This window comes from Glycine max, chromosome 7, assembly GCF_000004515.6.
Source record: "Glycine max cultivar Williams 82 chromosome 7, Glycine_max_v4.0, whole genome shotgun sequence".
In the NCBI taxonomy this organism is placed as follows: domain Eukaryota; kingdom Viridiplantae; phylum Streptophyta; class Magnoliopsida; order Fabales; family Fabaceae; genus Glycine; species Glycine max.
The window spans coordinates 5,764,838-5,792,661 of record NC_038243.2 but is presented as its reverse complement, the minus strand read 5'-3'; the positions used below and the strand labels follow the sequence as shown (position 1 = coordinate 5,792,661).

The 27,824-nt window shown below is 29.7% G+C and overlaps 2 protein-coding genes across 2 annotated transcripts; one reads left to right on the top strand and one right to left on the bottom strand.

Moving 5' to 3' along the window:
- The first annotated feature begins 272 nt into the window (after positions 1-272).
- Positions 273-3,923, top strand: LOC100499838 (uncharacterized). The gene is given in 3 exon segments (NM_001249783.2): positions 273-450; positions 932-1,007; positions 3,413-3,923. Coding segments are annotated over 3 exon segments (456 nt in total). The 5' UTR covers positions 273-444; the 3' UTR covers positions 3,787-3,923.
- A 10,320-nt stretch (positions 3,924-14,243) lies between these two features.
- On the bottom strand, positions 14,244-17,783 carry LOC100817401 (1-aminocyclopropane-1-carboxylate synthase; the record flags this gene model as incomplete). Its single annotated transcript, XM_014777798.2, has 4 exons — positions 14,244-15,517; positions 16,660-16,820; positions 17,365-17,496; positions 17,607-17,783. Coding segments are annotated over 4 exons (1,446 nt in total), but the record flags the coding sequence as incomplete, so codon positions are not given.
- Between the last annotated feature and the right edge of the window lie 10,041 nt (positions 17,784-27,824).

Genomic DNA, 27,824 nt, shown 5'->3' with positions numbered 1-27,824 from the left:
TAATTTTGATAAATGATAAGTATTGATTACTTGGTCCCGAAAATTGATAGCATTCATTTTCCATGTCTCTCTAATCTCTATCACTTTCTTCCTTCTTTTTTTTGGAGTAGTATTATTTAACTCTTCCTCTTTTTCTTCTCTTTCTATTATTCTCTTTTTTCTCACCCATTAAATATTACAACGTCAGAGAGGCATTCGTATCATTTTACACCTGCTCAATAAAAAAAACGAACATATTCATATAAATACTTCTACTGCAGATTCAACCTTTCGTTCTCTGACAGTTCTTTCTCCAAACCTACCTTTCTATCTTTTCTTTTTCATCGGAGCATTATTTGATACCCTCTTGAGTCCTCTCTGCAGCAACGCATTTTTCCTCATTCTCTTAAACAATTTAACTTCTCCTCGTTTGATCTGCATAAAATTGCATTAATATAAAAAAAAATGAAGGTATGGCTCATTTCATACTTGTCAATTTTGATTCTTCTTTATTTGCTTATTTCTTTTCTGAAAATGGACAATTTTCTCCTTTTAACTTTGACTCAAAACTTGAATTCATTGTTGATTCACTATGAGCTTTATGCCTTCGTTTTTTTTTTCTTTTCTCTTTTCACTTCCTCTGTTTTCTCCTTTTTCCTCCTGATTCAAAGATCTGGGGTACCCTTATATGAATTTTGATATTCCCTTCATCAGAATCCTGGTTTTGGATTTAATTTGAATATGTGTGGCCATATGTGGGATGGTTTAGATCACAACTTTTCCAATATATAATATGCTTTTGGTTGGTAGAAAAATTTTGTTTTCAAGTGTCACTTTTTTTTCTTGTTCAGATATTGTATGTTGTTCTGGTAAATATTCTGTCATTGATTAAGGTTACAAAAGATTTATTAATTTGAATATGGGTTGAAACGGTTTCTAATTTTGCTTACAGAAGTTTGTACTAAAGTTAGATTTGCATGATGACAAGGATAAGCAGAAGGCCTTGAAAACAGTTTCAACTCTTTCAGGTACTAAATAATTTTGTTGTTCACTTTGCTAGTTTGGGTTGTTCCTCCACTCTTTTTTTTTTTTTTTTTTATAAAAAAATTTAACCTTCTATTATCTTGGAAAATGAATTATTTAGAATCGATCAAGAAGACAGTAGTAAAGGGCTGCACGTCTCTTAAACCGCGGTCATCAGTATTTTTGTCTAAGATACTTTAATATCTAATTTTTTATATTCTGAATGTTCAAATCAGGGGAATGAAAGATAACAAAAAAAGAGAAACTAAAAATGGCCAATTTTTTTTTATAAAAGAAATACTAATACTAAGATCTCTATGCGTTCTTAAGTTTCTTATGTATATTTACTTATTCTAATTATTTAATATTAAGTATACTTTTTTTAATGTTTGCGGTATTCTGGAATATAATGTTTTTTTTTGGGTCAATTGGGAGCCCCTCGAAAGTAACTTATTTATTCCCTTAATTAAATCTTACCTCGAAAAACTAAGATGATCCACCCCATTTTGTTTCCCTTGAGGACAGAACATGCTTAATACGAAACATGGGTCTAAAATGACTTGATATTGCGTAATAAGTTATTTTGTTTTCTATAGTTGAAACTGATCAACAATGCTCCAATTTTAATTAAGACAAAGATATGTAATTATGTATACATGTCGATAAATTCTCCAAAGGTTAGAGAACAGAGCTTCTGATATAGCAATGCGAAAAGCAGTTATATATACTTTCATCGAACAATTTACATTATAATTTGCATCTAATATGATTTTTTTAACAGCCAAATAATATATATATTATGATAAAAGCAAGTTAGTTAGCACAAGGAGTGATAGCCAACTAGCTAAGTTAAAATTGTTTTACATAACAAAAAGAACCCAATATACATTTATATTTGTCTCTTCTTTAATTATAACCATTCAAGCATTTCCATGCAAACCGTAATGCTTGCCACAGTTGCCTTACCCACCCTTATCTTCATATGTTCCATAATTCCTTTGCACCCCATGATTTACATTAGATTCATTATTCAATTTACCGGATCCAACCCCCACACATAAAGTGAATAATTAAACCCTCGTACCTTTGCTCTGCACCAACACCAAGTCCTATATCTTGCCTCATCAAATATTGCTTTGGTTTGCCACTCTCCTCTGTTAAAAGTCACCTTATTTCTATAAAACCATATTGTCTAGATAAGACTCATCCACATAGATCACCATGCTAATTTTCGGTTCACTCCTCTCAAATTACCAACATGTTGCCAAAAATGTTGTTGATTATTTGCTGCTAATACTTGTTGATCACCCCACCACGTATAGCATTTGTTCCACAAATCATGTGTCCTCCTGCACTCAAAGAATAAATGCATCGCGGATTCCACTTCTAGGCAACATAGATTGCACAAATTTTTTAATCCCACTGGTATGATGTTCCTCTTGCTAAGATTCAGCTTTGTTTGCACACGATATAACTCAGCTTCCACACAAAACCTTTAATGTTTGATGGAACTTTTAGCTTCCACAGTTGGCAAGAAGATTCCTCCTCATTCGAGATATTCCCTGCATGTGGCTGTAGATACATCTCCTTCACTACATACTTCTCTTCTTCCCCTTGATTCCACTTCCAACCATTCTCTTCGTCCCTTGTAAGTGCTCTCACGCCAATGGCTGTCATCATTTACTATATCAACTTATTTTCCCATTGAAAGCATCTTCTTCTTCTCCATTCCAAATTACACCTCCATTCATTCCCTTCTCATCCTCCCACCTCCGAAATACGTCCCTCTTTTGTAACCAAGATAGAAAACAACCTATTAAATTTTCTTAAAAAAACATTCTTGACCTCCCCATGATGTATACCCAAAACTCACGTGTTTCTCATTCCACAAAACTCTCTCCACTCTATTTTGAAACCAACCTCTACTCTCACCCCCCACCCCACATGTGAGTATTAAGTCATTCCACCATTGGGACCCCTCAGAGACAACAATTTCATGGATGAATCTATCTAAATCCTCGATACCATATTTTTCCAACACCATTTTTCTCCAAAGACCCTCATCCTCACTCAATAATCTCCACATCCATTTCCCCAACAAAGTTTTGTTAAATGTTTCTAAATTTTTAATCCCCAACCCCCCATGTCAATGGGTGAAGCAACCAAATCCCATTTAATCCAAGCCATTCCTCACCCTTTGCCATGATTGACATTGATTAAATAAACTCTTCAAGTTGTTTCCTGGCCAAGAGAATTCTTGTTTGATAGTTTGGTTCTGATTGGATTTTGGCATCCTTCACATTTGAAGTTATAGATAATTTCTTCTAAGAAAAATATTTGTTCTGCTTGAGGATTTATGTTTCCAAAGAGAAAAAGTCCTAATTAATAACAAGCTTGTGCAACATCTTAGGAATTGATGCCATAGCCATGGATATGAAAGAGAAGAAATTAACAGTGATAGGAACAGTTGATCCGGTAACTGTGGTGAGCAAATTGCGCAAATACTGGAAGGCAGACATAGTAGCAGTTGGACCAGTGAAGGAACCTGAGAAGAAGGAGGATCCCAAGAAAGCAGAAGCAAAGAAGGAGGGAGAAAAGAAAGAGGAGGGAAAGAAGGAAGAAGGAAAGAAAGAAGAGAAGAAGGAGGATGATAAGAAGAAAGAGCCAGCCCCAGATCCTGTTTTGGAATGGGTCAAGGCTTATAGGGCATATAACCCCTACATGACCACAAACTACTATGCTCCAAGCATGGAAGAGAATCCCAATGCTTGTGTCATTTGTTGAAGGATAAAACTTAGATGTAATTTTGTAAGTATATTTGGTGTTTATTTTCGACCAAAATTGAAGTTTATCTCGATAATCTACATGTAAACTTCTATTATGTAGATTATTGAAATAAAACTTTAATTTTGATCAAATAACAAGGTTATAAGGAGCCTAAAGATTTGTATGTAAGTTTTGTTCGTTGCTAAATAGTAAGTTGTCCAAACACAAGGGAAGGACATACCTTTTCAATATGGTAATATATTCTATTCTCTTTCACTCCCATATGAGCGATCAGCCAAAAGTAAAGGAACTCCTTGTATATAATATGGTGATGTCTTGTTGAGTTAATACTGAGAGATATTTTCAATGTGTAGAGAAGAAGGAATAAAATTTTGGGGATGTAATTTAAGCATACATTTTTTCCTGTAATATAAAAGTTGTTTTATGATTGTATGTATCACCCACATCCACTAAATTAGTGTAGAGTGTGTGCTTGTTAAAAATATTATTTAAAATAAAATAAGAGGCTATTTTTTGTGGGGTTGGGTTGGGAAGCAGCCCCAACTCCGGATCTACTGGCACATCTTCAACCACTCCAAACCATAAAGAAAATGTCTTTTTTATTTGTTAGTCCGTAGCATTGTCATTTCTTTTTTCTTGTGGGACATGGTGGCTGAAAAGCATAGTACCCCATTATTGAGATTCTTTTTTCATTTCAGAGCTTTGTCTTTATCTGCATTTCGTGTTACACATATAGGTCCAATTAATCTTCATATATCAGGTAGTTGATTGATTGTTACCTTGATCAGAATTAATCACCACATACGACATAAGATTTATTACCTTTGATGCACGACAATTGTGAGGTTCGATGATTGAAGCGTCATGATCGCTAAGTGCACTGTTAGCTGGTCATAATTGCCATCATCATTGTTTTTCTAATGTTGTTTATAAGATAATTGGCCTTCATCATTCGGTCTTATCTAGTAAGAAATAAATATTAAACTTTTGGTTATCTATGGTTTGTTTTGTTATATTTTTGTAAATCTATTCATGCTCATGTATTAGATTTGTACTCATTCTCTAATACACTACTTAGTGGAGTATGGTTAAAGTGATTCCATCACCTCGCTCTCAATAACTTTTTGTTTGTCATTCTCTCCAAAAGAAAGAGCAAATAACTTTAACTACCGTTAACTTTAGTTAGGCATAATTTCATCCAAGCTTTGCCAAAAAGAATAAATAAAAAATCATCCAGGCGTTTTTTTTTATTCAAGAAAAATTATAAATATCCAGTCATTTTTCCTTCACTACATTTATCATATCTATCATTTTTTATTTATTTATTTTCCTTATCTCAAAATGAGATGTACACAATCATCACACTATTTTCAATCCACCTGGAGACTCTCTTCCGCTATTTAACTAATTTGCATTTGATCAGTTTTTTTTTTTTGTTTTTTTTTTTCATATGTATTATTTACAATCATAATCAAAATATAGTCAGATACTAAATATAATTACATAGTAAAAATTTGAACATTAGACAGTTAAACCACGTTGTAGGACACGGGTCCATTTTAATTGCCTATGAATCAATGCAACACATGCTTCCTTCTGAAATGTTCTCTCAATTATTATTTTTTCTTTTTGCCAATATATAGACAGTACACCCGTGGAGCTAGATTAATTTCTCTTTTTCACCTGGGCTTAGGCCCCTCTTTTTGCACACACAAAAACAATCTCCTTTATTTTCACCTTTGGTGATTTCAACCTTTTCTTTTCATCAAGGCAGTTTATTTTAACCTTAGATATTTAGAAGCTAGTGACATGAGAATTTAAGACAAGGCAGAATGTCTGATACATCAATTTAAGGAGATAAATAACTTTTTTTAAAAGCAAGGACATTTAAAAACTATGCAACTAAGTAGAAAGAAAGACAAACAATAATGTAAATAAGTAGAAAAATGGGTGCTAAAATTTCATTCATATAGATAGAAAAATTGGCAGAAAGAAACCATTTAAGTAGGCAACAAAATAAGTGAAAAATGATGTTAATAAACAAAAATGGGTTGTGTAATGAACTATAAATTTTCATACATATATAAAGTAATAAAATATACATAAATAATTTTAAAGTATTTTTTGTTTAACATAATATTATTTACTATATTATATAATATAATATATGTTTAATTACTCATTTATCTTTTGTAAATAATAATATATATGGAGAGTAATAAAATATACGTAAATAATTTTAAAGTATTTTTTCTTGTCTATAATTTTTTTATTTGTATATTTAAACATAATATCATTTATTATATTAAGGAATATAATATAATTTTAATTACTCGTTTAGTTTTTTCTGATAAATTACCCATTTTGTTTTTATAGTTACAATTTTTTTCTTTTTAATCCAAATACTTAAAAACATTTCTTTTTATAGTTCTTACACGTGATTATTCCCTTTTAGTATGGCATTAATCCCTTTTAGTCTTTAATTTTCAACCCAACTATAATATATTGGGGAATATTCGATTAATAAAAATTCAATGGGCCAATTTAAGAAATAAAATCATAAAAAAAGAAAACAAAAATAGTTAGGAATAGCTAAAAGGAAAGATTTTTAAGTATAGGAATTAAAAGGAAAAGATTTTGTAATTATAGGTATCAAGTGAGTTATTCAGCCCAACTATAATATATTTGTGAATATTCGATTAGTGAAAATCCAAAGGGTCAATTTAAGAAATAAAATCATAAAAAAGAAAACAAAAATAGTTATGAATTTCTAAAATTTAATAAATATTAGAAATGCTATTATAAATTAGAAACAATGTCAATACTTATGAATTTTCTTTGAAATTTTGTATGATTTGAGAAAATTATCACCACGATAAGTTCATTCATGCTTACTTTCTAGTTACAAATTTGAGTACTTATCTTCTTTTTTATGACTTAAGATGCTTTTTAGAGTTGTTATTAGGTTAATTAGGTTTTTCTATTTTATTTTCCACTTTAAGTTAATATCTACGGTTTTTCATTGTTTTTGTAGGATTGGATAGCATAGAATCAAGTCCATATTGAAAGCCTTGTTTTTTCTTTTTCCCGTTAGCGCAACTTGATTGTTGTTCAGTGTTATCTTAAACGATAAAATATCCTAATATTTATCTGATAAAATAACGACAAAAAAATATTATGTAAAAAGTTTTTTAGTTTTTGAAAGCAACATTTTTTCTTAGAGTTAAATTGGAAAAAAAAGTTAGTTACTAATTGACAACTTTTTTTTAAAGGCACTCGTTGATAACTTGTACGAGAATAAAGGGAGTATTTATTATATTAAAATTAAAAAAACACAGCAACTGATGAAGGTATTCTTTTAAATTTGTATTTCAAAATATTTAATACTTTGGCATTGTATATTTTCTGATACACGATTATCAAATAGAATATTCAAACTCTTTATCATTCTAATAAACATTAATTAAAAGTATGTTTAAACTTCTTTTCTTCCTTTTTAAAGAACGATAATGGAAAATTGAAGCCAACTGATGAAAAACAAAACGTAAGAACTAGAAGAACATTCAACAGAGTAACAAAACTTATATGGTTTCCTATTTCTTACGACTATTGATGACTTCATTTTTTTTAATCAATCAAGGTCACCGATGATGGTCGGTGAGTGAGTGATATATTAATCTTCGTCAACTTACGCATATATATATATATATATATAAAAAGTTCCAACTGGTCAGAAGAAATGAAGAAGGCTTATCCAAAAATAGAAAACTGAATATCAGAAACATTTTTGGGGTTGAGGAGAAGGAAGAGTAGGGGGCATAAACCATCAAGCAAAGTTCAAAACGATAAAAACAATTAATATTAACCAAAAGAAAAAAAGGCAGGAATGATAAGAACAATAAACAGTAGCAGCATGAATGAAAATCATGCAAAAAAAGTGTGAGTATTGATTGTTATACAAGTTTTCTGCTTCAAAATTCAAACTGGATTTATGTTTTTGTCGGGGTTTTTTCTTTTTGGTTTAAATCAAGGAACACGCCAATGCATATGTCAAAAAAGCATATGTTGTCTCAGTTGAAAATACGTGCAAGATATAAATGCAACTAACTTCCATATATAAACGTCAAGGAACAAACACAAACACGTAGGATTCTTATCCTTATATATAAGGACGGTGTTTCCAATCGCAGTGCCTGTACCCCCACAGAATTGGTGAAAAGATTTCAGAACTTTTACTCCTTGATGCTTCTAATTACTGTAATTAATTAGAACATGGATCAACGTTGAAATTTTTTTGTTGACTCAAAGTCAATGTACATATTAAGCGTCAACATACATTTATGGTTGTGTTGCACAACATACAACATATATGAATTGTCGGTGATATATCTCATCTCTCAAATACAACTTTGCCTCATCTTTTTTCTTCTTCTTTGTTTTAACCACCACATAATCAGAGTCTTTGATTTCAAGTGTACGACCTCGAGATATTTCTATCAGATTTAATTTTTTGGTGGATTATGAAACTAATTATTACTTAATCACACTTAAAATTTGAGGATTAAACCTAATTTTTTTTTCCACAAATTCAACATGTCAATTGAATTATATATATTCATTGAAAATATATAAATTAATAAGATTTGTTTTACAGAATTTCTTTTTTGTTAATCATACAAAAATGTAAAGTATTTATTAATTTTGTCAAATGATTAAATTTTCAAAAAATATGACAAGGTAACTATTTTTAGCAAAATCTTCATTATCAACAAGTTTTTTCATTAACATTAATATTCTAATCTATGACCTTATAAATTCTGAACTTAAATTGAACCAGCAACATTTAAGTGTAAAAAGTTGTATGTGATTAATTAATCTGAACTCATGAGAATTATTATTTTTAATGTAAATATTCTAAAAAGTTAATATAAATTATTCATAGGTGTGTACGACATGCAATTTATAACTAAAACACTTATGAAAGAAACTCTTTACACCATATATAGTGTGTAAATGAACATGCAGTTGCAGTGACAATCCTTGTATAAAGTTTGAAGACGGTGTAAATGAACACCTCAGTTTCTTAAATTAACCGTGCGCATGTGAGGGGCAAGCATAAACGAAGTCAAGAGACTACTACTAATAATTTGGTTTTTTCTTTTAAACTAGCGATTGACTAAACCTAAAAAGCATTAATGGAATAGATTAATATATAGTAATGCATGGTTGGGTCAACGACATGCTTTGGGTCAGAAATCTTTGCCCTCAATTCACTTCCCCACTGCCTGCGATCGATGTTCTTTCTTATGGTGTCCGTCCACATCGCTAAGCTAGTCGATGCCAGCTATATGGACAAATGGTTCAAATTCAAAATACATTTTTTTAGATCCTCACGCTACGTTGGTTCAAAGAAATTAAACATGGAGAGAAAAAAGGAGAAAAGATTAATTTTCTTATTTAATTTGGCCAACGGGGAGTGAAGGAAATGAAAAGTGAGAAAATGACCCCTCTTGTTTTTTAGGTGTTTAAATGATCCTCTTATTTAATTAACAGGGGAAGTAGAGGAGGAAAATGCATGATATATAGATATTCTTAAATAAAATTTGTGAATAATAAAATGCTTAAATTGGTCGGTAATAAAATTTGTGGATAAAATTAGTCCTTATATGAAATGGATTTGTTACGTGTTTCTCTATGTCAGTTTCTGATAGTGTTTTTGGAGTTTTCAATTGGAATATTGCATTTCAAGACTGTAATTAATGTAGTTGTATTGTTGTTTTACGAAATAGACTTTCTACATCAATACTGAATAGTCATCATAAACAATATATAAAATTAGTTTCTTCATTAAATATATTGTAGAAATAATGGATATAGACATTGATTCTAGCCATACATTCTAAATCGCTTACAGAAAAAATTAGAATGTAAAAATCTACTACTAAAAATCTTTTTTGTACTATTAAATAGAAAATAAAAGTCATCAATAAACTACAAGTTTTAAACCAAGTATTTATTGAATATATATGATGAAAACTTACAAAGTAGAAAATTTTAAAAACAAAATAACTAACATATTTTTTTTTTTTGCAAAATGAATAATTAATACTATAAAAACTGGTTAAAAGCTAAAAAAATCAATTGAAAGCTAAAAGTTGTTAAATTAATTTATTGAATTATAAGTGTTTAATAAAATTATATGTTGAGGGATATAATAAATGTAAAATGATAGAAATATATATGTTTATACTACATTTTTATATTATTTTATATTGATAAAAATATATTTGAATGCATTTATAATTTTAATTTTAAACTCTTGTAATTTTCTTATTTATAAAGCAATAGTTTTAATTGAATGTTTTAGTTTCAGTTATGTTTTTTTTTCATATTGTATATTCTGCTATCGATCTTATATTATATCTTAAAATATTTCTAATAAAATTTAAAATAAAATAAAAATAATATATATGGTTAAAATAAATAATGTAATATAAAATATCTAAAAAATAATGTTAAATGTTAGTTGTTATGGAGTTGAAGAAAGAAAATGCTGGAAAAAAAAAATAAGGAGGGAGAGAAAGGAAAGGTCGTTTAATTTCATCCTTTCTTGTAACTTTTAAGTATGTGAATATCTCTTTCTTTACGAATAAGTTTGTTTAAACTCATAAAAAAAAAATTAAAAAACAGTTCAAATATATATGTATTTTTAAGAATAAAATAAAATACATATAAATTTTTTTATTTTATTAAAAAATTCTTAAAACACATGTACTTTAAACAAACGGGTTCATTTTTGTTTACCTTTCATATAATACTTTTTTCTTTTTCTTTTTTTTCTGTGAACTGACTCAAGTCTTTGAAACCTTCAATGATGTTTTTTTTAGTGATCTGGCTTGTTAATTACTCATTTTTATCTCAAATATAAGATTATTTTAATTTTTTTATATTAAGATCATTTTCTAATTTTTAAATATATTAATTATTTTTTCTATACATTCTTACTTAATTTTTCTTTTTTCAAATATTAATGAAAAATAATTAAATGAATAACAAGATAACAAAATATAATTTAAAAATAACAATACAAACAATTAATATATTTAATGTAATTAATTATTTTTCTTAAAAGATGTAAATTATTTATAATAATCTTATAATTAGAAAATAAAAAATAATTAATTTTCGATATTTTTGTTTTATTATGTTGTGTGATAGACAAAAGAGAAGATATACAATGTAAATCATATTTATTTTGCTTCTTTCTTTATTATCATTACCTTATTTTATTTTATTTAAATTTGCATTGCACAGGTATATGTTATTTAAACTATAAGGTCAATACTAAAAAGGTGTAATTGATAGAGTAAAGTGGGAGAGTGTTATAAATTCCAATTATCTATAAGGTCAATAATAATAAAAAAAAACTTTTTTTGGGATAACATTGTTATATTCAATTATCTAGACGCGTTAGAGTTTGTCCCATAGACTGTACCATTCCATTGGGTCCATTACCAATAATTACTTGTTAATCATTCCCTTTAACACTACTTAGTCAAACTTATTGAGTCAACATTCCTAACTCATCACCCAGGCGACCATGTGATAAATTATTCGTACTAATTCATTTAGATATTGGTCGGTCTAATTTAATTTTTACTTTCTTCTTTTTATAAAAAAAATGTATTAAAGATAGTTTTATAAAATTTAAAAATAGAGTGATTTTAAATACAGATTTTTAAAAAGTACTTCCAAATAAGTTGATTTGAAGAACTTTATTTTATTTTTTCTTTTCTATTCCAAAATTTAAGATTATTAAAAATGCTATACAATAAAATTTAAACTAAAATAATTTTAAATTAAAATTATGAAATTAACAAATAAATTTAAATTTAAATTAACATTGGTTTTTAAGGTTAATTTTAAACAACTAAAGTTAAAAAATGTTATTGACAAGAAAACATTTAGTACGTATTTACTTTAATTTGTTTTGAGAAAACAATAACTTTTTTGAAGAACTTAGTGATTTTTTTTAAAAAAAATAAGATATTGTTTTCTAAAAACAAAAAAAAACAAAAACTCTTCTAAACATACACTCAATTCACTTTTCATATTTTCAATTTTAACTATACATATTAGTTACCGAAAAAATTCGTTGATACTTTACACTTACGTACGTAGAAGATAACTAAAAATAAATTAAACTCCCATGGACAAGATTAATATTGTGTAGCAGTTGGACAAATTAAAGAGTCAAGTTCATGGTAGTTACAACACTTATCCATTAATAAAAAAAAATTGATATTTTTACATTTATTTTCTTTAATTTGCATCTGTTATTCCCCCGTACATATTTTCTCTCCATCTATTTGTCACTCTCAGTCTCTTTTAATCACACAGTCCCTCTTATTTTAGCCTTGTATTTTTTTTTTTCCTTTGTACTCATTTCACACTCCACCCATGACGGGGAACATTACCCTATGATATATAATCATGAAAGGGATACGTTGCACAATCTCCCAATAGCCAAGTGGCTGATCAACTGAGTCACGTTTCATTTCAAACGAACCTTCGATTCTATTCTGCTGCATATATATAATTGACCTAGATATTTAATTAGTTTGTTATACATATGTGAGTATGTGACCATACATTCTTAATCTAGATTCAAAGGTAAGTAGGTAGCCAAGGATTAAGAGTCTCAAGTTTCGAGACAGCTGGGATACCACCACATTAAGTAGTAGACCTAGGATCAATTCCTATTATTAATAATTCACGTAATATATAAATTATTAGTGCATGTTGCTAACAGTGTGAAAGATCACTGTCAAGGAACAGGAAATGTTAATAAACATGTCCCAGACGACAAGAAAAGTTCCCAATTAAACAAGTCAATTCCAAGAAAATCTGAACAGTTGGATATACTCAGATTTTGTTTGCCACTTTAGCCCCAGATATGAGTTATCAACTTTGGTTTCAGAGACAAGGATTGTAATTTGGATATGCAATTCATTGGAAACGCAGAATGTGTCCATAGTGTGTGGGTCACTGTGTCCCCTTCTCATGGTGGAGAAAGACCTGAAAAGTTAACACTCAATGGACCTTTCCTTACACATAAACCCGACCAAAGGAAAGAACAGGATCCAACAACTTATAAACCCCACTACACTAGAATTTGGAAAAAGCCATGCTCGCCAGGGATATTTGTTGATCGAGCACCGCATGCAATCACACGTAGTAGAACAACAAAGAATCTAGATTGCAACAAAAGCATAAAACTTGTTTTCAAGATCCATCATGTACATATATACCTTAATCTAGACAAAAGATTTTATTAGATACAGGGGATAATTGGACTGGATTGTTTCTCAAAATAAGCATTTGATTTTAAGAAGAAAGAAAATGGAGGTATCGCTTATGTAGAAGGTTAGTAAAGCTAGTGTTGGGCTACCTTCACTAATTAATATTAAAAATCAATTAAAAACCACTTATTTTAGAACCGGTAAGTAATTTTATTTTTCAAATATAGTTGTCCTCAAATATTATTTTTTTGTTTTAACTTCTCATTAGTATATAACTATAATAATTCACATCAAATACAATTTATTTTAATAAAAAATACAAATTTGAAATTGGCGTGTAGTATGAATCAACGAGCTAGTGGTATATATAATGAGTCGTAGTGCATTCAATAAGAGTATATAAGTTGTTAATTATCATACTTTAATATTTTTTGGGAGAACATTATTGGATTGGATGAGTAGATATGGACATTGAAAATAAGACACTTATTAAGACCCTTTCACATCATATTATCATACTCCCCGCGAAGGCACGAAAGAAGAACAATATTGAGTTTTCCATATATTATTTGTCATCAAGAACCGAATCTTAAAGATGTGCTCCATGTCACACTCCACAGAACTAGTGAAGCCGGCCAAGCATATATATATGCAGCATGCGGTCACAAAAAATTGCGAACTTGAATCAAACAACCAACCTTCAATTATATATCGAATTAACCTTCTTCTTCTTATTATTTTGTTAACATGTGTTGTAAAAAAGAATATGATTCCATTTTAGTTAATTATTAATAGTTTCTATTTTGAATATATTTTCCCCAGAGAATTTGAACATGTGAAAACAATATATTAGATAGATAACCAATCACAATAAATTTTTAATTAACTGACTCACTAAGCAATCACATGCATTAATAATCCCATCTAAATGATTGATACAATCCTTATGTACTTTTAGATGATCACACACATATATAAAAAAATTTAACTCAATTAATTAAACAAGATGTTAAATATTATAATTTTTTTAATATTTTCTTTAATTTTTATCAAAAAAAATATATGGTGTCATATATTAATTGGGTCAATAATTTATAATAGAATTGTTTAATCTCATTTTTGTTTGAGTAAGCTAGGCAACCCAATATAAAATAGCTAAAATAAAGCCATTTTTTCCCATTCATGTATTAATTACTTCAGTTGCACAAATAGTTGCAGTCACACCCTAGCTACTTGACTGTTAGCCGTTTGTAAATAGGACAACCTACACACAAAATATCATAAGCAGCAAACACACTCTAGACACTAGGTATAAATAAACCCTATTAGCTAAAGAAAAACAAAACCACATCTAGCTAGACTAATTAATTTCAAACGCATGCAGACTCGAACAACATCATTATTATTCTTGAAAGATATAAACGCTCGTGCAGAACCCTGATTCAATTAATCAAGTAGCTCCAATAAGTGGTGACGTAGGAATAGGTGAATGAGGAGACATAACACTCTCCTCAAACATCCTTGAAGAAAAACTGAGCCTAAGATTCGGTTGCCAACGTTTGAATCCCACAGGTTTCTTAGTTTCTTTACCCACGAATGCACGAATCCTGTTGAGTGCAACATCCACAGTTTCATCATCCATGTTGGCAAAGCAAACCCTAAACCAACCAGGCTCAGAACAATTGAAGGAAGAGCCTGGTGAAACATTGAGCTTCACCTCATGAATAATCACACGCCATAGCTTCAACTCAGCTTCAAACGTTGGTTCCTCCAACAAACACTTCAGGTTCATCCAGCAGAAAAGTCCAGCATTGCTTGGGAATCGAGTAATGTTAACCTCTTCAAGCCCCTTCATGAACTTGTCATGCCTTTGTTCCAACCTCCTCGAATTCTCCGAAAGAAACCTAGTTACAAACTTTTCATCCGAGAGCATTGATGCCAACATGTGTTGAGTTTGCGTAGAGACTAATCCGAAACTCGACATTTTCCTTCCACAATTCACCACTTCATCGTTGAATGAATAAACTATGCCAACTCTGAAGCCAGGGTACCCCATATCCTTAGACAAACTATAAATCACATGAATTAGGTCACGTTTGCAATGTTTCATTTCTTGAATCACTTCAGCAACGCTCACATAACTAGGGGAGCTGAAAACAGTGGCAGCATAGATTTCATCACAAACCAAGTGAATGTTTTTCTCGTTGATGAAGCTCACTAGGCTCTTCAACGTGTCCTTGTCTAATGTTGTGCCCAAAGGGTTAGAAGGGTTTGTTATGATCAACCCCTTCACGTTGATGTTGTCTTCTTTGGCTTTTTTGTAAGCTACTTCAAGAGCTTCTCTTGTTATCTTGAAGTTGTTGGAGCTATCACAGTGGACAGGGATTAATTGCACCCCAGTTCTCCAACACAAGTCACGGACGAATCTGTAGTAAAATATGAAAATTAGTATATCAGTCGTTTTCATTCTGTCAAAAGCATTGATGTCATTCTTTGTGTTGTGTAATGGTAGAGGCTTGCGTGATCAAACATTGATATGACGTTATTAATCAATTAATTTTGCCTCCTCTTAATCGTGTTATAACTTTTTATAATATGAATCTAATCACCCAATCAATAGTTTAATTCTGCTTTGACCGATCGGTCATTGTGTATATATAATGTGTATTGTGGTCCATACGCATTAAGTGGATAGGTGGACAAAGAATTATAATTAAGGGTCTTGAATAAAATTTTATATAGTTATTTTCAATGAAAAATACAGTTTTTTAGAACATTCTAATTGTAAAATTAAATATATCAATGCAGAAATCAATTTCTAAAATGAAAAGAAAATTGTGTTTGGTACAACAGCAAATTCTTTGAAAAATACTATAGGATTATTTCCTTAAAAAATACAGAAATCAATTGTGTTTTTGTAAAATTAAATTTTTCTCAAAATTTGTTAATTAATGTCAAGATATCTGACCGAAAAAGAAATTCCAAAGATAGAGCTGCATGTGTGCGTAACTATAGGATTGTGCTGACGTTCCTTTTGGAATATGAGGTGACCGTACACACATTTTCATGGTTTCAAATTTTAAGGTCAATATATAGTTACCATCAACTTAGCTTGTATGATGGAGTGTATAATTTGGATTTAACATATGAACAAGAATACCATACGCTTGTGTTGACAAATAACACTGTAGCAGTTAAATTATTATCCCATGCTTGTTGACAAATAAGCTTGTGTTGACAAATAACCCTGTAGCAGTTATATTAATTAAAAATATTTATAATAACTCTAAACTAGAAGATTATGAGAGAAGTTGCAAGAAGCTACATTACATATATATCTCAATACAATGTTTCATTCGTTTAGAAACAACTTTTTGCAAAAGTTTTTCAAATTAAAATAAATATAGCATGTTAAGACATTGAATTCTACCTTAATTCAAAACAAAAATATAATTATACGGCTTTATAAATGCGTGCTTTCCTTTTTCCACTTTTAACGTGTGATGGGTGAGTACTACAGTGACATACATTGAATGAACACAAGTATAATGGAAAAGAAGGTACATACCCTGGATAAAATGGGGTAGGAATCATAAAAGCATCTCCAGGATCAGCCAAGCAGAACATGATTAGTTCATTTGCCCCTGTTGCCCCTCCACTCATCAATATACGGTCTGCATCAAATTTGACCCTACCTCCTCTCACTTTTGACATAAAATTTGCCATTGCCTGAATTTTTTAAAAAAAAGAACAGAAACATTACTTATTAACAACACAACACAACACGCGCTTACTGGTTATAAATCCTTTTATATATAACATATTTCTTTTAATTTGTTTACTTATATTAAATAGAGAATATTGAATAGCTATTTTATATATTTAAGATATTTAGTACATGTATTTTTATTAATATTTATTTTTATATAGTGATATGATAAATATTGAAAGAAAATATAAAGAGAGAAAATAAAACGAAAATTTCACGTGAGGTGAAAGTTTTACGTGAGATGATTATTCTCTTTTAATTAAGAGGAGTACGTAATATATTTTTCGTGACATATATACTGTTTTAATTTTTATCCATTAAGATTTATTAAAAACTATAAAATAATGAGTGAATATTAAATAAAGAGTGAGACTAACATAAGTTTTTTTATTTCTAATAAATTTTTATGGTATGTACCAAATTAGAGTATGTTAAAATTAAATATGTGTTGATATATAGTTGTTAGAATTTTTCTTCTTTAACTTATGTTTTTCTGTTGCTTACATTTGTGAACTCTCGCAACCCATGATAGTCCTGAAAGTTAGCAATATTTCTGAACTGATGCACTCCTTCAGGAGTGCAAATGGAAGTCTTGGGATTATTTCTTATCCACTCTTCAATCAGATCAAAGCAGAGCTGGAAAAGAAAAAAAAAATGAACACCCCCATATGAGTCAACTTATTATAATATCAGAAAACTGCATTTCATCTTTGGCTACAACAATATTTTCTAGCTCACACACATACCTGATTTTCAGCAAGACCCATCTGGATAACACCTTGAGGATTTTTTTTAGGGTGAAATGGGTTTCTATCATATGCCTTCAACCCATCAAAATATGGAGAATTCTCTCCATGTTTGTCATTGTTGGCAATCTTGGACAGAAGCTGTTGGTTCTGCATGTTTAATATTAGTTTCTCCGGAAGGTATATATATTTATATGATCACTCTAGTTTGAGTTGCAAAAGCTGTGGATTGTGCTTGCTAGGATAGCAAATTAACAAGTGCTGATGAGGAAATGGGAGAGAATATTGGCTCATATTTATAGGCAGAGGTTGAGGGTGTATCGTAGAAGATAAAAGATGACGAGGAAGAAAAATCTATTTCGAACTTCAATACTAACAAAGACTGAAGAAAAAATAAGTTAATAATGGATTTGTGTTGGTCAAATGCTAATTAATTCCGTGCGTTCTTATCATTTCATTCATTAGCTCATCACGTGTGAAAAGACCTATACGATCGACCACAAGTCACAATTAAATCCACTGTCAACTCTTTTTTTCTTTTTAAAAAATATTTTTATTCTCGGTTTAGTTGTTTAAATTAATGACTTTAGTTTTTTTATTTTTTAATCGAGAAATTTATTTTTTATTTTTAATTGAAATATTTGGTCTCTTATTTTTAAAAATTTATAATTTTAACCTCTACAATCTATTTCAAACATTTACTATATACTTTTTAATACTTTTTATAAATTAAGTTTAACAATAATTAAATAATTATATATATATATATATATACACGTATATCAGTCAATATTATGAAATTTTGAAATTGATAGATTTAAAAAAATAGAAAATGAAATGTTTCAATAAAATATGAAAGGATTAAGGTTTTTTATTTTTTAAAAGTAAATTATAAAATATTTTAATTAAAAAACAAAAAAACTAAGATTACAGATTTTAAAAAAATAGATAAATGAAAATTATATTTTAATCATTTAAAAGTTTCACTTGAAAGAAGATATATTAGACGCATTTTATATTTAAATTTTTATTGGATCTTATGATTTGTATTAGACTTAAAGCCTTTTTTATTAATTTATCTGACTTTTAATATTTTTTTATCTTATATTTGAGTCTTTATTAATAGCCTTGATAGCCTTTACGTCAGTATTTTATCTTATATTTGAGTCTTTCCTCATAGGCCTTGATAACCTTTAGGTGAGTATAGTAAGCTAAATATTGATCGTGCAAATTTTTATTCAGTTTAACATTGTGAGAGAAAAACTCTATTTATTTCTTATAGGAACTATTCTTAGTTTTTATTTTTAAATTTCTTAACTGAGAGTGACGAATTTTCATCTTGATTTATTAATTCATTTGAATTCTGACATTATTTTATCATTTATTATCTTAATCCATATTTTTTCTTAAAAAATTAGCTAAAAAAATCAAGGGTTCGATGCTGAATTTTTTATCAATAAAAAAACTCTTATCATTTGATACCAGAGCTACATTTTCAGCATCAAGTTGTTTAGGATAATGCGATAATTGTTCTAGCATTGGAGCTTAATTTTGTTGCGATCTCGATTCGTGAATTTTCGGTTCAGGCGAGTGACGTTGCAAATCTGATCGGTGCAGAACTGAGCTTGCGCCAAGTGTTGATGCTGGTTACGTGAATTGGATGTCAAATTCTAACTTGTTTGTTCTTCGGTGGATCCAATCCTAGCCTGCTTGTGTGCGTGTTGCTGTTTTTGGTGCTGTGCGTCAATTTCCTTTGCAAATTCGTGAGTCTTCTTTCAATTAATCCTTTTTTTGTGCGTGCCTTTGATCTGTTTGCGTCAATTTTCTTTGCTTTGTCACTTACTGTCACATCTTTTTTTGCAAACTTTAGTCTCGTGTTTGTTTGTTTTAAATTGAGTCAAATTCTGCACTATATGTTCTTGAATGTTCTTCTTAATTTGTTCTTGAGAGTTGTGGCAAATTCTTTATTTTGATCCATAAAACTTTTGGTTTAAGTAAACCTAGATGCTGTTTTTTTAAATATTAAAAAGTTTGAGGACTTAGTAGCAATAGAAAAGTACTAAAAGGTAAAAACAGAAAGTGTTATGACAAAAGTAAAAAGAAATAGTGGCCAAATTACAAATATGAAACGTTTTGGGGGCCAAAATGCAATTTAAAAATACCATTGGATAAAAGAAAAACCTGCTCAATACAAATTCATTTTACACCATTGCTTAATTCTTTCATTTTTATATACTTTTGTGTCATTTTATCTCTCTTGAATATATTAGTTCTTATATAGTTGAATACTAAATTCTAGGTTTCTTAGTTTGCTCTTACCCTTGTTTTCTAATCTTATCTTTTCTTAGCATTTTAATTTGAGCTTCATTTCATTTCTTTTTTACTTTTATTGTTTGTCTTTAAAATGTATATTGATTTTGTCTTTAAGTTGTCTCTTTCTTTAGAATCTTAAGTTGAGCTTAGATTAGTTACATATTTTACTTTGAATACAAATTCTTAATTAGTGATTGAGAGAACTTCTTAAGAACTAAAAAACTAAAAAAGAGGTTGAGTGAAAAAAGGATAAGTGCGCTTATAATATAAAAAGTCTTAAAAAAGACATATACAAGTGAATATTTGAGTGAAATATTAAATTGAGTGGTGAAGTCCATGATTTTATTATATTTGTGTTAATCACTCTCTTGTAGGTGTGGCTTCATCAAGTAAAAAAAATCTAACAAGAATTTTTTTAGAGAATACATAGAATTCAAAGTAATATTGAAAGGTTGGACAGAATGTGAAAGGGAGGAGATTGAGCCAAAAAAAAAGAGCATGGAGAAAAGAAGCAAAAGAAACACAAAAAGAGAAAGTTAGGGAGCATAAGAATATGAAGGAAATGAATTATGAAGAGAGTATTAAGAGAAATAGTCATAAGGAGAGACATGAGAGAAGTAGAAACAAATAGAGAAAGATAGAGGCAATAAGTGGTATGACAAGCAATAACTCTAAAATTTAGATTTAATTGATAGTAAATTTTGATTAAGAATGATTAGAATTTCACTATTTTATTGTTGTTTTTGATAGAATAATAGGAATTTTAATATCATTTTGATACTTGACCTATCGAATTCAAAAGAAAGAAATTATAAGAGCTTTGGAAGAAAAATAGATGAAAAAACGTGAAAAAAAATTAAAAATTGGGATAATTCACTTAACGCATTAGACAAATCTAATGTGTCAACTCGCTCAGCAGTCAGCATAAACTTAACGTGAAGAAGCATAAAGACACACTTAACGTGAATCTCGTGTTCAACATGTCATTATACCTGCTAAGCCCAAAAGGGTGCGTTTGACGCGAGTTCGCGTGAATTTTAAACTATCTTAAGCTTATAAAATAATTAGAAAACAAAGGAGAAAAATACACCGATACTCAAAACTTTCTGTTGGATACACCCAAAGTCTGAGCATCTTTAATACGAGAGACCCTTTTTCTATAAAAATTCTTTCCTTCTCTTCCTTTATCCATCACTTTTCTTCTTCTATCTCTATCAACTTATAAAATGTAAAGCCTCTGATAATAATGAGAGACTAAATAGCATTGTTAAGAGTCTGACAAGATAAACTCTTGTAATGTAACTCTTTTTTACTATCTATTTAATGTAATTTCAATTTTATTGTTCCTTTTTATGATTTATTGTTATTAATTATATAGCCTGATCACCCATGTTCATACACCGATTTAGGAAATAATGCATTGAAGTTGATTATTTTCTAGAGAATTGGAAAATAACACCTAAATTAAATCTTGTCCATGAAAAGAGTGACGTTTGTTTAGTCTATTTTATGTATATTTAATCTTAATGTGATATTTAATCTTAAGGTGATTTATTATTTTACCTTTGCAAATGAATTTAAGAAAAAAATAAATAAATTAGATTCTTCGTGTAAAAAATTAAAGAAAGAGTGTGTTTTTGGACTAAAAACTAGGATAACATTAGATAAAAAAATTATTAACATTATATCATGAATAATTTTGACATCTTAAGCTCTAACAAATTCACATTTTGAATTTATTTTTCACATTCCAAAATAATAATTAGAGAGAATTTACTTAATTTAATTCTTGCATAGATAATGAAGTTTGCAGAAAAAAGTTTTAAATATATCATTGTCGGTGAACCCCTATTAAGCGAATCTACTGAGTCAAATTAAACATAACTGCATGACTAAGTTAATTAATATTTGGTATTTTTTTTAATTCTTAATTATTCTTTTCTGACTTTAATGTTTAGTTGGATGGTTCAGTCATATATTGACTTGATCATCCGTGTTTCTCGGTGGATATAACATGCATATAATTATTACTCGTCATGAAAAATTTTAAAGCAAAAATTAATATGTAAACGAAAATGAAATGAAAATTAATTTCGTTGAATATAAATATTCGTCTCTAACTTACTTGTAAGCCTCAATTATGTAATTTATATAAAAAATATTAATTTAGTTTAGAATAAAAATGTCTTAAATTTATATTTTTTTCAAAATTATCGTGTCATTGATAACCATTTTCTCTTTTTTATGAAGTATTTGTTTGTCATTAACTACTCTTTTAATTATAAATGTTTTAGTCTAAAAACATTTAATGCAGAAAATATTATTAATTGGGTCTTACTATAAAAAACATCAAATACTATTTTAATTTGAATCTTATAATAGAACAGAGAGATTAATTTTAATTTGAGTCTTATATATAGAACAAGAGATGAGAAGATCAGAATATATAATCGGAGACATATTAATTCCTTATACGTTTTATTGTGTTTAATTATGTTGAAAAAATAATTCTTTATATGACTAATTATTTTCAAATATAGGAAGATAGGCACTGACTTGAAAAAAGGAATACTTGGCCGGTATTAGACTCTACTGTGAAAATAGTTAAGTGAAGCCTAATTATGGCACGTGCATATCGAAGCACATTAAGTTATGTTATAGACAATTAATAGAAAGTTTGAAAGGGTCCAAACTCCAAATGGCCCTAGGGCTTGTGGGACGGCAACAACGTATCAAGCTTTGGCCCCCACACCTTTTTCAAGTTCCTATTTTCAAATTGTTACTAGAGAATGTAAGACCAGCTTAATTTGCCATGTATAGTAAACAATGACTATGAGACTAATTAATATGGGGTAGGGTTCCAATTTTCATGGGGAAAATGTCGAAACATTTTTTGGACGTGGATCACATGTAGCATATATAGAATGCAAGCTTCTACGAGGAACCGTACTTGAATGAAACTTTGAGAGCATGCATTAATCTTGGCTCAGCTAGCTAGGGTCGTCAGGATTCTCACGCGTAATTTGATCATCGCTCTTTTGAAAATAGAAGCCATGAGAAACATGAGTTTTTCACCAAATTGGCTTATAAGTTATTTTCGTTTAGACACTGCCTCTTTTTTTCATCTCTAGGACCAGATGACCAGATCAACGCAGGCACCAAAACTAACAACACCCTTTAATTTAATTTGCAGCGCAATTATCTCCTGAGCTAGAAAATTTATTATCTCATGCTAGAAAATTGAAACTCCATATGCATTATTTGGTTCCAATTCCATTTTTTCTTAATTAGAAAATATAAGGTTGAATCAGTGATTAGAAAAGAGAGGAACACAAGTTATAGATTTGAAATCTTTCAATTAAAATTTCTAATTAGATCTAATAATAAATTAATATTTATCGATAAAAGAAATTATATTTTTGTTTGCGCGCAATTTTTTTATGCATGAATGCATCTTGTTTCTTCTACGTACACATGTGTGCTGCTTGCTAATTCTTTTTTAATATTGTTTATACTTTATACATTTGCTCAGAGCCTTCCACATGGCCTTGCTAGTTAATAAATGTTAGTTAATTTCTGTCCTTTACATTGCATGTTACATACATACTCACTCACGTCACGCCTGCATATATGCACATGTATGTAGAAGAGGAAGAGTATAACCATTTTTTATCATATATAATGAAGTATTAATATTAAAAAAATTAATTTTAACTGTATGAATTAAAAAAGAATTAAAATATAAATTATTATAAATAATAAAAAATATATTTTTAAATTATAAAAAATAAAATATAAACTATAAAGAATAAAAAAATTACTTTAAGTATAAAAAATAAAAATATTAAAATTATAGAAATTAAATGAATAATTTAATTAAAAAGAAAAAGGAAATGTGAGGAGTTTTAGCCTGCTGGCGCATAACAAGTTTAGTACTTCCACTTGTTATTGGTATAATATAATATCATTGGCCACCTTGTATTATATATGAGGTTTTATGAGACATCGGAGAATTACATACATTGATCATATGTAATGCACATCTTAACGGCAAACCACAGGCCACGTATTAGCGAAGCATGTTCGTTATTGGTGAGATATATCTATTAATTTAATTGATTTTCAATTTTTATAAAAAATTTAGTTAATCGTTTTTAATGATTGTTTTAATTATATTTTTTTATTCACATTATTCAATCTCCAGACCTTATATAAGAGGTCTCGAATCTAATTTTACACAACATCAAGATAATTTATTGTCATCATTAGCTTAATTATTAGATTAAATTAGAATTGTAATTTCTTGTTAATTTCTTATTCGCAATTTTGGTCCTCATTTTCTTTCACAAATTTGAGTCCACTATTTAAAAAATTATGCGTTATTCAAATTCTTAATTTTACATAGATTTTATTTCTTTTGATTTTTTTTTCAATAGAACCTTATAGACTTAACATCATAACATGTTAATTTAAGATACGAAGAAAAAATAATTTATTTAACTAAAATGTAAAATGTAAAAAAAATAAACATATGCAAAATTAAGGATAGAATTAAAATTGCAAGAGAGAAAAATAGAAAGATGAAAATTACAAGAATAATAATTAAAAGAAACTAAAATTATAATTTAATTTAATTATTACAATAATTTAGGTTTTTCTAATAACTATAATTAAAATAATGATTCCTAATTATTGTAAGACAATTAATAATTACATATAATTCATTAATGTAAATAATATTAAACTCAGTCTTTTCAATTAAGATCTTTAGAGTCTTATAAATAAAAAATATGATTAAAATATCATTAAAATTGATTAATCAAATTTTTCATTAAAAATAAATTATTAATAAAATTGATAGATAATTCATACCAATATAATACTACTTTACAATAACTAAAACTAATCATCTAAAAAAATCAATTTTCATCTTGCATCACATGATTCAAAGAGTATTTCTCAGCTAAAGTACACTGCCCCGTTAGTGCATGGGAAACCCAGTGTCCAAGATAAACTCCAAACTCAATTTGTAATTTTGCAGCAAAGTTTTTTGGAAAATCCCTTTCCACTTACGCTTCAAGCAACCAACAAATCAACTTGCTGACGACCGATTTGATGAATTCCGACAGATATACGTATACTGATGTACATATATACACGCGTGAGTGTGATCATGAAAATTCAAGAAATAACTAGTGTGAGTGTGATCGTGCAAATAGTCGTATAATAGAATATAATGAGGTTATGACTTGGGAGATTTGACTTAAACGAGATACCTCAGAAGGTTAAAATTTTGAATTTAAAATTACAAGAAAATAATGAAAACACTGGGCATCAGCTTTTCGAATGTTTCCCAAGGTTTTTTTTTTTGAAAAATGTAAATTATATTAAACCCAAAATGATACAACAATAAACGGAGCATACCCCGTAGCTAAAAAAAATTAAAAGTATCCTTAATACAAGAAGATCTATATCAAGATGCTAAAACAAATACAACAGGTGTGCTTGTCTATACAAAAAAAACTTAATCTTGCTAATAACATCTATTACAGAAAATTGATAATCTTTAAAAATCGGTTTGTTCCTAGACAGCCAGATGCAGTAGATTGTAATTGCTATAGCCAGACAACGAAATTTTCCTTGAACACCTGATGTGGATCTGTCCCTAATTAAAGAGTCAGTAATGCGTTGCAAAGAAGTGAAACGCTTGCGAAAAGGAGCCAAATCACGAATGTGAGCCCAAACTTGGAAAGATTTCCTGCAAGAAAAGAACAAATGAGCATTTGACTCAGTCTTATTTGAACATAAAGGGCAGAGAGAACCCTTGTTCAAAAAAACAGCTTTGTCAAGAGTAAACAGCCGGTTCCTTTTAGCAAGTCATAGAATGAAAGACATCTTAGGGGGGATTGCTGGGTTCCATATAACAGAACACCAACTAACAGTAGGCTTGACACCTCTAATGCATTCATAGACTTTGCCAACAAGCAATTGTTCATTGGTGCTCCAAGATTGAATCCTCTTTTTGGCCTCTTCCGTACTTAGCTCTATGGAGATAATAAAGTTCCTTATTTGAATGATTTTCTTTATCAAAACTGAATTTGATGAAGAAGTATTGTAATTCCAGACATTGCTCCCTCTGAAATAGTAATGGTGAACCCACCGAACTCATAGAGAATCTTTCTTACAATGAAAATCCCACAGGATACGAGAAAGAAGCACAAGGTTTCAGTCCTTGAGATTAAAAAGGCCTAAACCCCCTTCTTTTTTCGGAGAACAAACTACTGACCAAGCAACCAAGGGCTTGTTTTTGTCAATATCCGTTTTGTCCCACAGAAAATTACGGCACGAAACATTGATCTGGTCCAGAACAGATTGAGGCAAAGGAAAAATCCCCATCCAGAAATTCACAATTCCTTGAATAACTGCTCTGATCAACTCTAGCTTACCTGCATAAGATAAAGACTTCCTGCTCCATCCCTAAATCAAGCCAGTAATCTTGGAAAGCAAGGGAGCATAGTGACATACATTTAATCTAGATGATAAAAGGGAAACACCCAAGTATCTAAAAGGGAAGCCACCCAATGTAAATCCAGTAAGCTGCTGAATATAAGAAAGCTCATGAGACCTAATACCGGCTGAGTATATGACAGATTTATTAGAGCTGATGGAAAGTCCTGAAACCCTACAGAAGTGCTAAAGCTTGGCAAACATAGTTGACACGGAAGGGATATCTCCTCTAGATAGAAGCATAATATCATCTGCAAAAGTCAAATGAGATAGCTGAATATCTGCACAGTTGGGATGAAATTTAAAATTGGCATCATCCTTAAGGCTGCTCATATCTATGGAAAAGTACTCCAAACAAATCACAAACAGATAAGGGGAAAGAGGATCCCATTGTCTAAGACCCCGCTGCCCTTTGAAGTGGCCATAAATGGATCCATTGACTGTCACACTAAAAGAAGTGGAAGAAACACATTCCATGATCCAAGTACAGAACTGGGCTGGGAAGCCAATGGACTTAAGCATCTAATCCAAGAATTCCTAGGAAATGGAATCATAAGGTTTATGCAAGTCAATTTTCAGGAGGCATCTCAGAGAGGATCTTTTTCGGACATATTTGCGCAAAATCTCTTGAACTAGGAAGATGTTGTCCATCATCTTTCTGTTCTTAATGAAGGCAGTTTGAGTTTCCCCAATAATAGTCTCAAGCACTGGGGCTATGCGGTTGACTAGAATTTTAGACACAATCTTGTATAACAAATTACAGTAAGATATGGGTCTAAAATGGTTAACCTGGGAGGCGTGATCATGCTTAGGAATAAGCGCAATAATAGCATGGTTGATCTGCTTTAAAATTTTTCCAATTGTAAAGAATTCATTAACCGCCGCAAAGATATCATCACCAATGATATTCCGAGCCTTCTTGAAGAATAAAGCATTGAAGCCATCTGGCCTAGGAGCTTTATTGTTATCCATCACAAAAATAACGTCCCAAACCTCTTGCTTAGAAGTAGGACAAAGTAAGGCCGCAAAGCAATCGGTGGGAACCTTAGGACCCCTGTTGCAAATCGAAATGGAAGGAGTTTGGGTCAGCTTATGAGCACTAAATAAATTCCTAAAGTGATTCACAAAAGCAAGGGCAATTTCATCTTGGGAGGAAGTGTTATGCCCATCCTCTAGCCTTATGGAAGCAATAAACCAGTTGTGTCTGTTGCGCTTGATTAAAGCATGAAAGAATTTGGAGCATTTATCAGCCTGCAGGAGATATCTGTTTTTGATGAGCTAAGCAAATTTCATAGACTCCATTTTTTTAAGCATAATGGTCTGCCCTCTAGTGCGGTTTGCCAGAGCAAGAAGGGAAGGATCCTGAGAATTTTGCTTTAGAGAATTAAGCACACTGTT